The sequence below is a fragment of the Actinia tenebrosa genome, unplaced genomic scaffold, assembly GCF_029948245.1.
Source record: "Actinia tenebrosa isolate PJP-AT-01 unplaced genomic scaffold, QUT_ActTen_1.0 PGA_scaffold9__36_contigs__length_13948895, whole genome shotgun sequence".
NCBI lineage: Eukaryota > Metazoa > Cnidaria > Anthozoa > Actiniaria > Actiniidae > Actinia > Actinia tenebrosa.
This window is the reverse complement of record NW_028292586.1, coordinates 3,098,289-3,114,513: the sequence shown is the minus strand read 5'-3', so window position 1 is coordinate 3,114,513 and position 16,225 is coordinate 3,098,289. Positions and strand designations below refer to the sequence as shown.

The 16,225-nt window shown below is 41.0% G+C and overlaps 1 protein-coding gene across 1 annotated transcript in view; it reads right to left on the bottom strand.

The window, feature by feature from the left end:
- LOC116307859 (transmembrane protein 223-like) overlaps nt 1-10,956 on the bottom strand; it is a 30,591-nt gene extending 19,635 nt beyond the window's left edge. The window contains exons 1-5 of the mRNA XM_089024726.1: nt 10,821-10,956; nt 9,803-10,017; nt 9,363-9,402; nt 8,875-8,954; nt 7,297-7,424 (exon numbers count right to left, since the gene is read on the bottom strand). Of these exons, the coding sequence (XP_088880852.1) occupies nt 7,297-7,424; nt 8,875-8,954; nt 9,363-9,402; nt 9,803-10,017; nt 10,821-10,892 (535 nt within the window). The 5' untranslated portion in view covers nt 10,893-10,956. The remainder of the gene's footprint in view (nt 1-7,296; nt 7,425-8,874; nt 8,955-9,362; nt 9,403-9,802; nt 10,018-10,820) is intronic.
- Nucleotides 10,957-16,225: the final 5,269 nt, after the last annotated feature.

The window sequence follows — 16,225 nt, the reverse complement described above, 5'->3', positions numbered from 1 at the left end:
ACACTTTTAAGTTGGTTCATTTCCACGCTCAGTTGCGCGTCTGAGACGACGAAGACGTAGCAGTTTATCTTGTCAGCGTCGCCGGCACTGGTGTTTTTGGTGCGTTTGATCTCCAATGTTATGCCATCCTGCGTATTTACCAACCGCAGACCCTGGCCATGTAGGTCTTCGTCGTTAATGGTGCGCATATCGATCCACAGCGCGTACTTATCATTAAAGAATTCCTCAGGGTTAATTTGGTCGCCAAACTTGCGCATTGCCTCCCTGTACACGTCTGCGGGCTTTATTCCCTGGGAGTAGACCTTGTTTGGAACGCCGTTGATATTCACGCCGACGTTAGTAATGTTGGGGTTGTGAAAGGCCTTGGAGTCACGCTTACCGGCCTCATAGGGTTTGGCAAACACCAACATCAGCCCCGTGAGACTTCTTCGGGGGAGGTTAATGCTTTGGTTGATAACCTCATCCGTCTTATCCAAGAAACTGAACGTCTTATACATCACTACGTGGTCGTAAAGGAACGCCTTCCCGGCGCTATATTCCATGCCAGCGCTACGGGCCAGCTCTTCGCTGTACACCGTTTCGTACTGTAGCTCTAAGTTGGTGATAGAATAGGGATCCACGGCTCCGCTAATTGCGCTGTCCATTCCTCCTATGACGTTCGTAGTGTCCGCCAAGGTTACTTCAAACTGTAACTCGGATAACTGCCTGGGGTAGTACACGCCATGACTCGTAATTACTTCGAAATCCAAAGGGATAACGTACTTGCTACCATAGGCGGTCTTTACCCTTGTTGCGTCTGCTACTGCGGTTGCTCCACTGGAGTCCGTAGGCGCGGGGTTAGTATCGCTGCGAAGCTTACGAAGAATAACGCTTCCGATTCCCTGCTCTATCTTCTGCGCACGGTCAAAGGCCGTCAACCATAAATCTTTGTACGTGGTGTACAGATCGTACCTATTTAAGTCCAGCAAGGATTCCCCGGCGAACTTGATTCTCATCTTAGAGACGAGGTTCCTGCCCACATTATTGACGGTATAGCGCTTGTCCTTGGTGCTTGGTTGTATTGCTAGGTCAAACCTTAAAGCCAAGGTACCAGGAACCAATACTAGGTTATCCGTTAGGCGGGGAACGCCTACGTACAGGGTTTCCCCTGGCTTTGCGCTGCTGGGCGTGAATGTGACCCGGTGAAAGGTGCGTTCTGCTTTCAGCCCGCCAACCTGCTTAGGTAATACGTTGGGATTTAACTTTGAGCTTATCATATATAATGGAAGTAGAAGGAACGGATTTTGACCCCCTTACCGAAGAAGGCCAAGTAGACATTAACGACGAAGAATACGAGTCTTTACTTCCTAATGACAACGTAGACGGACGAGGTCTCTTTGAGAAATTGCTGAGCAAGTATGGCGTCAGGGCCCGCGATGCTATGCGTTCTTTGAGAGATAAATTCAAGTCTAAGAACCCCCACACGCCCATTCCAGAATACTTACAAATGGAATCCCTTGGCGTGCGGTCGGACTTAATGGCGGACCTCATCGAGGACCTAAGGGAGCGATACCCAAACATAAACCTGGCTCTTTTGGACTTCCAAATAGGAGACAAAGGGCAGGTTCAAGTTAGAGAATCGGGTAGGGAAAAATGGCACAACCTGTATCAAAGGAAGAATTCCCACCTGCTTAACAACCAACTTCCAAAAGGAGTCACAAATGCGCTGGGAACGCCCAACTTGACCATGCAGCGAGGCTCGGCTAGGGAGGAAATGCGACTGGATTTCAATAAGATCTTTGAGGCGGCAGCTAAATTACCGGCCTTTGCAGGCGGCCATGGAACATACGAAGAATTAAGGGCGCAAGTAGGAACGCTAAGTGAGTCACTCCAAACCAAGACAGAGGAAGTTGCTACGCTGAACTCTCAAAAACGGGAATTGGAGGCCAAGATAAATAAAATACGGACCTTACCAGCACGCCTTGCCGAGCAAGCCTCTTCTGCATATGATTTAGCGGAAGCGCATCGAGAATTGGCCGAGATTGCTAGCCGAACGGAGGCAGTTAATAACGACTTAGAACGAATCACCAGGGAGCGCGAGGACCTCTTAAGGGCAAGTGAGGATTTGGCGGCTCTTAAGGTGTCTTTCCAGAATCTAGAGCTGGAAAACGACGTCCTCGAAGAAAGATTTAAGGAAATGGAAGACGAATTCATTAAACAAAATGAACTAACTACTAAAAGCCATGCAGACGAAATCGTAGACTTTAGGAATAGACTTTCTAAGGCGTTGGACGAAAAAAGCGACGCAAGGAATCAGCTAAGGGCTGCTTTGAATGAAGCGGCGGGAAAAGACACGGAACTACAGCGCTTAGGACAAGAATTAATGGAGTCTGTTGACAGAGAAAGGCAAGTAATGCTGGACAAGGCAGTGGCGGAGGAACAAATACGACAACTTCAACAGGCCGTCGAAGACTTGGAGTACGAAATAGATCGACAGCGAGCAATAATCGAAGATCCAACTCGCCCTGAAGAAGAAAGGGAGGCAGCCCAAAAGGAAGTAGAAACCCTTCAGGAAAGACTGGCGGAATTACAAACGCAAATAGAAGGTAAGGAAAAGGAGCTGGGGCTTACCACCAAGGAAAAGGTAAAAGGAGCCCTTTTGAAGTATGGTATTCCGCTGGCATTTGCGGTCGCTATTTCGAGCGTAGTAGGAGTCATCCTTAGCACACTTAAGGCTACGGGCGCGGGCGTAAAGAAATTAGGCAGTGGACTAACGGACTTGGGAAAAAAGATGGCAGCCGGTCTTCCTGGGCTGCTGGGTTCGGTTGTTTCCTTGGCACTTAGGGCCGGCGGCGAACTGTTGAAGTTCGTGGGGAATAACATTTGGATCTTGGTCGTCGCTATTGGAGTGGTACTCCTGAAGAAGATGAAGGGTTAATCTCCTACCAAGGTGGTAGCAGGGGTAGAACGCTCATAACGCTAATAGGCTTATGACTCCAGGGTATGTTTGGAGTACCGCGTCCGCCAATATAATTCATCCTTACGTTACCATCGTGGGATAAAATTTGCAGCTTGGCATATTTACAGTTAACTATCATATGAAAAGTAACTGGCGTTAAGTCTTCAGAACTTAAAGTAGGTGGTTCCGATGAAAAATGGGTCGGACTCCTTTTATTAACTTTTTTCCTGTAAGGTAGTAATGAGCGATTATTCTCATCAATTAATCTAAATCCCACATTTGCACCATTACCCGTGTTAATGCTAATGGTACATATTATCAACCCCAAACCTCCAACTTTAACCCACATTCCTATGTCTATCCACTCATCCTTTTCACCATATTCCTTTTGATCTAGGTGGTAAACGTAATTCATATATTTAATGCAGGTTAACCTTATCTGGGTATGTTATGTCAGGCTTATCATTCGACCTAGGTGTTCTCAACTTGGGATAAGTAAAGATAGTATTAGCCCCACCTTGATAATTCGGTATCAAAGGTAAGACGCTCATGGTGCTAATAACCTTATGATTCCAAACAGCATCCGTCGAGGGCCCTTCTGTCGGAGCGGCATTGATTCGAAGACGACCCAGCTTATCGGGATTGGAGCCCTGACTCGATTTATCACTGGGGCGAATCTGTAACTTCGCATATTGACAATTGGTTATCATGTGAGAAGTTACTGGCGTTAAATCTTCTGGGGTTATCGAATTGGGCTCAAATGAGAAATGAGATGGAGCCCTATTGTTGTTTTTTTTTCTGTATGGCTGTAATGGTTGGTCATTCTCATTAACGATCCTAAAACCAACATTACATGACCACCCAGCTGAAATGCTAATAGTATACATTACCAACCCCAAACCCCCAACCTTTACCCACAATCCGGTGTCAAACCATTCATCATTTACGTAATCCTTCTCATCTAAATAATGAAGAAACCAATCTTCCTCTGCGTGTGGGTTATTCATATATTTAAAGGCTTACCACAGTAAGAGTGCTAATGGTGGCGTGATTATATACCGCGTCTCTTTGATCCTCTATACTATTTATGCAAACTCTTCCAGTGTCATCTACTCTTATCTGTAGCTTTACTTTTCCATGGCAATCGGCAACCATGTGAAAAGTCCAAACCGATAAATTCTCAGCGCTATTCGTTGGCGGCTCTACGGAGAAATGCACAGGCTCCCTGTTGTTTGTCTTCGCGCGCATAGGCTGCAGTACGCCATTCTCATCCTGGAACCTAAAGCCCACGTTGGCATGGCTGCTCGTGCCAATGCAAATACTGCATATTATCAACTTCTTTCCCGAGTAGTTCAAATTCACGGACATGCCCGTGACATCAACCCAAGCCGCCTGGGTGTATTTTTTCTCGCCTGTGTAAGTCGTATAAACACAATCTACTCCAGCTACGTAGGGGTTGTTCATCGCCATATATAATAGCTCAGACCAACACCCGCGGTGGCTAAGCCGGCTTTTAGTAAGTTATGGTCATATTCCTCGGTAACCTTCTTTACTGGTTTCTTTGGTGGCTTTTCTACATGCGCCTTCTTTGATGGTTTTTCTACGTGCTCCTTTTTTGGCTTCTCCACGAAATGGGGAATGTTCCTAAGAGTGTCAGAGTTCACGTCATTCGCCCCAAACTTCATATCCTTAGTAGCTCGTTGAAGTTTGTTGTTGTAACCCACGACGGAATCGGCGTTGATGACCAAATTACTTGGCATTAACCAACAACCAGGCGACAAAGCGTAATCCAGTCTAACCTTTGATTGCTGCACCGCAAGTTGATATCTTTGAACTGACTTAGAAATCTCATTCTCAATAACAGCGCTTTCGAAGAGAACGAGGAATACTTGTTGCGTTTCCTGTGACGCACCGGAGGCATCTACGATGGGGCTGCGAGTGCTAACCTGGGCCCCTAGAATGCAGTAAACAAAGGCTTCAATGCTTCGATTAATCCTTGCTAGGTTTTTCAGTCCAATGCCCTTTGCGGCAAAGAAAGGCGCCCAAGGAGACTTTTCTTTGCTTTCTATGAAGTAAATCAAGTCACCTTTTGACGCTTTACCCCCTAAGTCGGAGAATTCCCATCTGCTAGGATACCCCATACCCGGAGTTTCTATGCTGGCGCCAACATACGAAGCATAGGTGTAAGTCTCTCCTAAACCATGGGCGGCACCCTCTTTGTTGCGAAAATCAGGGTTGGTAAGCTTAAACTCATTCCTTAATCGCTCCCATGCGACTTTGTCATATTTGTTATCCTTCGGCTTAAAGATAGTGTCACTAGGAAGCGGTGCTCCTAACTCAAACAATATCCTACGAATAGTAAAAGCAACATGAAATCGCAGGAAAGGAATATGGAACATGTCCGCGGCTATACCGCATCCTTTAGTAGCAGCCCAGACAGCAAAGTTTAACTGCTGCGGCCAATACCGCATGTTGGGACCTGATAACCATTCTCTGGATTCTTTCCCTGAGGTATGTTTCATGGCAGTTTCTCTAAAGATGTCTCTGACTTTTATTTTGAAAGTCGTAGAACCCACGGGGATTTCTAAGGAGGTAACCATCTTAGCAAAGTCATTTGCGCCGCCTTTGTTATCGTAAAATGGGTAATCCTCCGTTGCCGGTAATAAATTCTCCGGGAAATTAGGCTGCCTTTCTTTATGCTCGGGTTTTGGTTGTAAAATCTTAGGATGCTTTGGCTCCAAGTCCGCATTGCTGTACATCCTAGAGCCTTTATAGTAAATCCCATCGGGTCTTCTTTCAAACTTACTAGGGTCTGCATGCGGAAACATCTTCCTAAATGCTCTCCAGTTGGCATAATCCCGGTTGTCGTGATGTGGCTGCTCCTCTATGTTATTCCCAAAAGCGTCGTACATTAGTATATAATGGATGTTATACCTTCAGCACCTCAGTTGTACCCAGATGTTCCCACCATAGGTCCTACAGAATTAAACGCCGAGAACTTTCGTCTGAATAAAGCGAACTTAATACTGGCTTACTTGGAAGGGCAAGCAAAACACTACGAAGAGGTCAGGAAAAAGTACGCCAGAGCCCGAAGCATACTACATAAAATCGCGATAACTTCCGGCTCCATGTCCGTGGCGTTAACAGGCACTGGCGTTGCTACTTCGCTTACCGGGCCTGGAATAGTCGTTGGCGTTCCTTTAGCCAGCGTTGGAGCCGTCTGCGGCATCGTTTCCGCTGTTACGACAGGCATTATGAAGCAATTGTCCGGTAAGATATCCAAGCACGACACACACATAGCCCTAGCAAGAGCAAAGGCTAACACCATCACCGACTTGGTCTCCCAAGCTCTGCGGGACCGCCGCATAGACGACACGGAGTTTTCTTTGATCCTCGCGGAGGAAAAGAAATACGGCGAATTAAAGTCGGGCAATAAAAAAACCATCGTGAAAGATCTGTCCGAGGAATCTCGCAAACAGATCTACCAGAAGGCAAAAGAGGAGCTCCAAAGAAAACTCGCTCAGTAGACATCTGCTTTGAAAAGAACGTAGGGGGATTTCGACTGCACATTTCATCTTCTCGGAATCCATCCTAACAGCGGGTGGTTGGGGTCAATTTCGTGAAATATTTCGTAGATTACATCAGGGTAATAAGGAATGTCCTTATCCAGCCGACAGAATAACCACTCGGCCCTTTGCATATCTGAGACATGAGGAATACGCCTACCGGTAATTTCAGACAAAAGATAGGGAATAGCTTTGTAATATTTCCCTAGCTTTAATTTTTTCAATGTCTTTCGTAGACTTTGTGGGGTTGGCTCTTCTAAGTGGTCTATGATTTTCTGCGTGTCTAAATATACCGGATGTAAACCTTGGATATGACTCATCCAGTCCCTAAAGTATTTTATTCTCTTATATGGGGTCTTCGTACGACCTCCATTGGCGTAATACTGCTCTTTGGTAGCATTTGGTACGGCATTACGAATATTTTTACCACACTCGTAACACTGTGCTGACGTGTCGTCTTCTATTTGCATTTTTTTACCACAACACCAAAAGGGTTCTGGCTTAGGTACGATAACTTTAGGTCTTAGGCAAATCACACAGAAGTCATTGGCGAACTTTTTACATTCATGCATCGTATATCCGACAAATATTTTAACCTCCGTTTGCGACCCCAACAGAGCAGCAGTTAGGCACATTTCGCGCTGCAAGCGGATCGCGCAAGACCCCCTGTAGGGCGGATTACCGACCTCCAAAACCCCGGGGAAGGCTGGTGTTTCTCGACTTGTGATTTTTGACAATGCCGGCAATTCGCGCCTCCGCCTAACTGCTGCTCTGTTACAAAGTTGTTCTTACCCATTCTAGAGCCAAGACTTGAAACATGGTCGACCAACGTGCTGAAAGATCTAGTACCACCCAATGGTGTATGAGTGACAAAACGCACTGTCCTACCCCCACTGAGTAAGACAATACGGTTAATATTTCTAGGACAAAAGGAGGAGATTTTTATCAGAGCTTTTATCAATAATTAATGATGGGACAGATTTACCTAAAATACAATCAAAATTTGCCAGTTGTTTCATGGTATAGATAAATTGGGTTCTGTGTAATCTTTGCGATTAAAAAAATGGTAAAGCAATTAATTCTATTGAGCCCTGAAAATTAATGAATAAAAGGATGTAATGGTTGATTTGATAAATGAGAAAGACGATAGATGAATGGAAGGGTTGATGGGTGGAGGGATGGAGGGATGGATTAGTGAAAGGATGGATGGAGGAGAGTGGCTTGATTTAAGAATGGTTGGGTGAGTAGATCACAATAGACCTTTAATTGCTCTATTTCACTATGACGTCACATCAAAACAATCTATTGTTTAAACGTAAAGGATCATGGCCGTTGGAGGGGGTCAAATCAAGGCAAATTCACCGAAAATTGTTCTAAAACTCGTATCAATCCATGAAGAGAAGTAGAATAGCCAGCAAAGGCTCGGAATATTTTTTAGTACATATTAACACATATTATATCTGAAAACCAGGCTTTTTTAGATTAAACTGTTTCACTAGCAGCAAATTTTGTTGAATTTTCTATTTTACAATAACTTACAAATTTCTCGCGCACTGATTGATTATTTTTCATCATCAATAAAAGGACAGACAGATAAAGCTGACGTCAACGACCGAGCGCTCTTTCCGTTGGTTGTTTTGATCACTAAAAATGAGAAGTTTTTATCGTTTTTGTTATTGTAAAAAACAAATAGACATTAGTTTTTTATGTGTCTGTCCTCTTATTGATAATAAATTTCGTCGTCACATTGTCAAAGCAGTATGCGGAGCCACTCGGCTATGCCTCGTGAATCCACACTACTTTGACAATGTGATGACGCAATTTACTGTCAATAAGAGGACAGACACATAAAAAACTGATGTCTATTTGTTAATTGGATTTGGCGATTCTATCCCCCACATAAACAAGCAGTGAGGTCATAGTGAATTAGGTCAATTCCCAAGATACAGTTGAGTGCTCAAGGGATCTACATTTACTTGCCAAGAGCTTTTTTTTCTTATTGGACTATTGAAAAGTGAGACAAAAAGGTGCTGATAAATCAGCAGCATGCAACATGGAACACTCTTTCATCATCCTTTTTTAAAATAGCTGACTGTGTAGGCATTAAATATTACACCAGCATTTAACTGTATCTTGGTAAAGGCCTTAGGATTGAATGATTTGGATTATTATTTAATAAATATTCCAGAAATATAGCAGAAAACTTTCTACCTAACACTCTAGCAACATTGCGCACACTATAAGATCCTTAAAACTTGCGCATGCAAACATCTTCCATTACACTGATAAAGGTCTTTGTTAAGACCGAAACGTCTGTTTAAAAAAAGTTTAAATCACAATGAATATTTGTGCAGATTAATCAACGATTACCTTAGGCAATAAATCCATCCTGTAGCTGATAGAAACATTCCTACTGACACAGCAAAAACTGACAAAAATACAGGACTTTTCTGAAATACATAATTGTAAAAATCATAAATTGAAGTTCAAGAGGACACTTAAAATAGTGTTTGACCTTTGCCCTTTATTTGTTCCTCTAATAAACTAAAGTATCAAAATAATCAGCATAATTACTTGTCATGAAATCTTTTAATTTAAATGAAATTTCAAATTGAAAAAAAAAACCCTGTTAATTTCCAAGGTCAAAATCATAGTTGGTTTGGTCATTTATGATTAAGGGACAAATCATTGTTCATTGGGGAGAGGGAAGGGCAGTGGTAATCATGCACTCACTATCCCATTCCAGAAATCTGACCCCCTCTCTATTAAGGCATAAAAAACGGATCCTCTCTGCTTTTCCTTCTATTTATTGTAAAAGTGCTGATTTAAGTCATTTAATAATACAGCATTAAAAGTACCTCAATATAGGCCACTATCTTCCATGCTTTACTTTCAGATCTAGAAAAGCATTGAAACATGGGTTTAGTTTAATTACCCCCCTACCATTATCCACAGATAACAGATGTTTGGGCTGAATACAGGTTATTGACCAATGGAACATGGTATACGTAAGATACAAAGCTGTCATTAAACTGGAGAAAAAAGGCATACCAGGGTAGGAAGGGTGGGTAAATGACTGAGCTGGCACGGTGATCAGCGTTACTCGATGAGCGCTGCCAACTGAATAGTCCGGTGACAGTCATGTGACTACCTTCCCTGGAATGCAACTAATCTTGTGGGTATTAACTATTATTAGCGTGCGCTAATAATTAACCATGTATTATATAGCACCTCATGAAATCAGTCAGAATAAAGGAAGTCACAGCAAGTTATGACAATTATATACTGACAAACTTACTTGAATGAATCAATTTCTTTAGTTTTCTCTTTCTCAGCTAAGCCAGCCAAAAGCTGTGGTCTTGTTGTGTATTGAAAATGAGCCAAGTAGATCCAAAACACAAACTGACTACTGGATGCTATGCCAACAAGACGAAAGAACTTTCTTCTGTCATGGTAAAATATGGTAGCATCTTTGACTACTGTAGTCCTCGTTTGGTATAACCTTGTTGTATGCTGGAAAGACATAATGGACTGGTCGTTATTTAATGTTTATTTATGGGGGGAGGGGGAGCGGAGGATATAGGGAATCACATGGCTTTTAGAGTCAACTGGAGGGGGAATTCCCCCTCCAGTTGACTCTAAAAGCCATTTGATTTCAGCTAAAATTTTACAGGTATCAAAAGAAGGGATTAGAAGGGGGATCATATATAAAAATAGTGCTTTTTTTTTGTGGGGGGGGGGGGGGGGGGGGGGGGGGATCGATTAATCTTTATGATGTTTCAAAATCCTCCAACCCCTCCCTCCAGTACAAAATAATAGCTGTTCACTAAAGACATTTATACAGCTATATTTTACACATTTATACAGTTTATACAGCTTCTAAATATATCAAGTATTACTTCCAAATCATCTCCAAATACGAATGCTTCACTGTCATCCAACATATTTTGTTTTGTGTGCATGGTCAGTGTCACATGATGGTACTGTTCAACATCAAATGCAAAACAATAGGCTGGTCCTTTGAAGTTTGCTGGGTTTCCTAACCATTCCCCTCTGTTAACTATGCTAAAGGCATTGCATAGACTCGGATGTTGGATGATACAGTTTAACAAAAGACACATGGCAACCATGTTGGATGATATAACAAAAGAGACTAATAATGACAACTCTTATTATTTACGAAACGCTTTCGGGAGCCAGAACCTTTTCCTCGGCCAATATATCAACAGAATAAGATACATATGTCAAGAAGACGGAGAGAACTAATCGCCCTCTTGTAAGGCAAAAATAAAACAAGACTCAACATGCAACTCTACCTGTATGATTTTTTTCTTTATTGCAGACAGAGCGCTTCCAGTTATGGCACATCTTGATAAGAACTTCAACATCTTTACATATATTCATAGGTGTTTAAGATAGACATACTTATTTTGAAGGTCCGTCCGCCATCTTGGATGCGAAGCACATGGTGGACTGGAAACTAGGACCCAATTTTATCGCAGGAAGCCCAAGCTTATTTTGTTACAAAAAATCCTACTTCCTCTAAAAATGGGCAAGACAAGAAAGAACGAAAGGAAGGAAGGAAGAAAGAAAGAAAAAAAGAAACAATAGTAGTAAGGAAATTACTAATTAAAGAAACAGCATTTTGTTTTCTTTTGATAGCAAAAGCTCTTGATCAGTCTACCTGGAATCGAAAACGTGCGGCATTGCAAGTGTGCGCAACCTCTTTCGTCTCTCTCGTGTCATGAACGGATAAAAAAAACTAATGTTTTACAACCATTACCCCCAGGCTATACACGCATTACCTCTACAGTTATTATTTATGTTACAAAACACGCGACGACACTCACAACTGGCTCGGTATTAACTAAATTAATCAATTCTTTTTTACATATTAATGTCTACTGATTTGACCTACTTTTATTCACGGAGACCCCGGAGAAAACTCTCAAAGCATTACCATGCGCAACGGCCCAAAGGGATGGGATATGAGGGGGGGAGAGGGGGGGGGGGGGAGAGGGGGGGGGGGGGTGTTTATCAAACAAACTCAAATTCTATCCAGATGTCGTCAATTCACCGGGATTGAAATGACCAGTGGCCAGTGACTTGCGGATATGTCAGGTCTCACCGAGGTGAAAGGAAACTGTTTGAAACGCCATGATCAGAACCACGGAGCAAGATTATGAGGGGGTAGAGGTAGGGAGCAGGAGTGGATCCAGCTAGGGGGATGGGGGATTCGGAGGGGGTCAGAAACCTTCTGATTGAAATGATTTTATGTTTTGTTTTGCCATCGATTTGAAGACAATTTTGTATTAAAGATTAAAATAAACGTAATTCCAAAATAAAACAATATTTTTAATTACAACAAGTGGTTATGAAAAGGTCCACTGCAGGCTTTGCTTTGAATACGTTTGGACCCCTCCCCAGTGCAATACATTGATCCGCCCTTGGGGGGCAATGGCTTAGATTTCAAAATATATAGCTTGTAGTTTAGTATGCATGCATTACATTTAAAGTGGAACTAGCACGAAAATCTTCCGAAATTTAATTTGGCTGAAACTTCAATGGAATAATCTCTTAAGGGTTAAATATTCACTGGTCAAAGTTTTTTCTTTATATTCCAATGGGAAGTATTATATTTTTACGAATTTCTATAGGTGTCTGTGGCGCCATACACTCAATACTAAACATCGCTCCATACATTTCTTTATAAATAACTTCATGTTTTACTTTAATTCCATTAAGCCCAAAGGTCCGCTCAGGGACTTAGGTTAGAATCCTTTTATGGTATCTTTTCTTCAATACTGAGTATAAAACTAGAAGATATTTTGATTACAAAATACAAAGAAATGTATGGAGCGATGTTTAGTGTTGAGTGTATGACGTCACAGACTCCTATAAAAATTCGCAAAAATATAATACTTCCCATCCGAATATCAGGAAAAAACTTTAACCAGCGAAAAGTATACCTTTAAGGGTTATTCCATTAAAGTTTCGGCTGAATTAAAATTCGGATGAACTGATTTAGTGGATATTTTATATAGGCCATGAAAAAACAAATAGTTGATATTAAATCATCTCTGATTTCACTTGAAAAATACTTATCATGATAACTATGTAAAGTTTCGATTCCGCAGCTGAAAATTAGAATGTTATCTTCAAATATAAGCTGATTTCTTCTGATATAGAGTTTTTCTTCTTTATCATTAAGAGCTAAAAAGACAGGGGAAATATTTAAAACGAAATGGCAAAGATACTATGAGAACTTTCTCGTTAGAAAACTGCGTAAAGAGTGCGCCTGGAAGAAAAATCTCTTATAGAAAAATCTAAATGGATTTACCACTTCATGGTGAACGGAAAGCCTAACAGGTTTTATAAGGACATCCGGCACTTGATAAAGCTACCGATAGACCAAATTAGAATTTAGCTAGAAGTGAATTTTTGTGGAGGGCGGGAAAATAGAGCACGGACTACCGAATTATTAAAGAGAAAAAACGAACTTTCTCCTGCCAAAAATATAAAATAAATAAATCACTTTTATTTAAGTGTCTAGTCGTTCTAACTGGGGACACTTTTATTCTAATTGGGGACACTTTTCGCTCACACGCACACAACGCTCAACTCAAATGTTGATTTTCACGGAGGGAGGAAACCGGAGAAAACCCTCGTAGCATAGGAGAGAACAACACATCAAACAAACTCAATTCACATGTGGCTACCTCAGGGCTCGAACCAGCGACCCGACCCCTTGGGACTCACAGCGGTGAGACGATGCGTTAGCCACGAACGCCACCCATGCTACCCGAGATCAAGCATTACATCGCTACTAATACCAACCCAAAGCACGAGCATGCTTTTCTCCGGCTCCAAGTCAAAAAAAAAAAAAGTTTGGGAAAATAAATTTAGATATAGTTACGCGCAATTAAGTGAAAAAGTAATTAACGAAGCAACTTGTCAGTGAGCAAATTACATGTACTAATCATAAATAACCTGTGTTCATAAAAGGATCTTTCTAGTGGAATAAAGCTTCTACGTAGCTCTATCTTTACGCCATGGACTCTTCTCGAGAAGAACTTGGATGCAAGGCCGAGACTTATTTATTCATTTTCCATTTCATTTAATTAAACTTCCACTGCGTAAAATGAATAACAATAATGCAAAAATTGAAAATAACCAGAATAACTAATTAATAAATAGCAATAATAGCCAACAATAAAATCTCAGCCAGGGACATCACAACAGAGAACGCTTCAACTAGGTGAAAGCCCATGAAAAAATAAATATACCAAAAAAAAATTCTTTTTTCGATGGAATTTGTGGCATTTCTTTTGTAATTTAATGTAAGCCTTGCATTCAAGGATCAAAGACTTTCGTACGCGCGCAAATGGGAAATGATAGGAGACTGATTTCATTGCCTTCCATCGTGGTCACTCACTATATGGATTGTGATTATGATAAGATGGTTATACAAAAACACTTATGAGATACAATCTCAAAGCTAAGACATCACACGTGCTGTAAGTCAGTAACATGTCCTTCCAATCAGTACCAAAAGTAAAGGGTTCTTTTTTGATTGACCATTTAATCATTCCTTTGTTCATTCATCCTTCTATTTGCTCTTTCATTCGTTCGTTTGTTAGTTTATTTCGTTTGTTCGCAACTTTGTTTTCCCTGTTTGCTTGCTTGTCTGTCTTTTTGTATGTATGTCTTTCTCATAACTTTTTTTAATCTTTCTATCGACTGTTTTTGCATCGCTATCTGATTATCACTGTTTGCCTTTCACGGTGCGCAGTTTACGAATGACTAGTCTTCCTTTTCCAAAACCGTTTTGAATCCGGCAATCAATTAATGCATCCCTATAAATTGATCATGAATATACGTTCTTCCAATTGTCATACAAGGTAGCGGCAGAGAACCACAGATAATTTCGTTCTATAATTTATCGTTAATTATAATCACTGTAGATTGCCCATAGTTTTCTTCATAGACATATCGAAGCCGTTTAGAAGTAACATTTTTCATTTTTACTTTAGATAAAAGCTGCATCCCCAGGGCTATGAAGCACTGCCAAAGATGAATCGGAATCCTTTCAGACCAAACGACGCCTGTAAAATGTTTAACACTTCAAATGGACGTCCAAAAGGTATGCACGTACCTTATCTTAATAGTGAGAGCTTATAGTAGACAGAATGACCGAATATCAGTTATCAGTTATGTACTTGCTATTTGAATTGATGGTTAATGGAAACAGTGTCAAATATCAGAGCTTGGATCGTTATCTGTTTTATCGTGAAACGGTTAAATAACCTCCTGTTAACTTTGTCACGATCATGTCTGGAAGCCGTTTGAAAAAAAAATATATTGAACCGAATCTTATTTTCTGATATTTTTCTTCTTTATTTACATATCAGAATATCAGAACCGTTGTGGTGATGTGTTATATTGTGGAAAGTTTTAACCTCCTGTTAACTTTGTCACGATCATGCTTGAAAGTAGACTGATTCCATAAGTCGTAGTTTTCGCTCGTTTTGGGGTTGTTGTGTTAGCGATATCCAGAATCGACAAAGGAGCGAAAACACCGACTTATGGAATAAGCTAGTCTGAAAGTTTGGTGCGGAAAATAAATTAAGAATTAAAAAAATAATAATAATTTAAAATTATATTTACTTGAATCTTATTTGCCGTTGTTTCTCTTCTTCTATTTCCATTTTTATTTTACTGTTTCTGATTTTCCTCTCTTTATTCAGGCTCATTTGTATTGAGTCTTTTGAGGCTATGTAGATGCGCAAACATTGATACCTGTTGGACTATATGTAAGTACCTCTATCCTAGTTTTGAGAGAAGAGAAGAGAAGAGAAGAGAAGAGAAGAGAAGAGAAGAGAAGAGAAGAGAAGAGAAGAGAAGAGAAGAGAAGAGAAGAGAAGAGAAGAGAAGAGAAGAGAAAGGAAAAGAAGAGAAAGGAAAAGAAGAGAAAGGAAAAGAAGAGAAAGGAAAGAAGAGAAAGGAAAGAGAAAGGAAGAGAACAGAACAGAACAGAACAGAACAGAACAGAACAGAACAGAACAGAACAGAACAGAACAGAACAGAACAGAACAGAACAGAACAGAACAGAACAGAACAGAACAGAACAGAACAGAACAGAACAGGATGAATGTCTCTCCCACCCACGGTCTAGAATACATTATCTGGGAATCTTAGTAATCTGGTAGGTTCCACCTCATTATTTACTTTTTTTATACCAGTTTCTCGCCTGATGGCAAAACAATAAATTTGCGTGGCAACTTTTGATTGTTTCCGGAAATTTTTATGTTGATGCCACGGTAACACGGGTCTGATAAGACCAAATGGAGTCAGTGATCCCGACTACAGTGTGATCCCGACTATAAAATAACATTTTATGACTATCAGATGTTCAATAGTAACATTATCAAAATGATTATGCATGACTGAAATTTTGTTTTGTTTGTTTTCATCTCCCTGGTTTGTTTTGGATGAAGAAAGGAGGTTGATAGGACGACTGGATATTCATTTGTTCGGCCGTTCGCCTGTTCGTTTTACTTTCCGTCCTTCCATCTGTTTAGTCTGCCAAATCGTGATTATTCGATTCGCTGTCCGTTCGAAAATAATTGCCATCTGCTGACCAAACAACCGTAGATTGCCCGCAGCCATACAAAATACTGCAGTGTTATCGATAAACATAAAAAACATCATTAAAAACTGG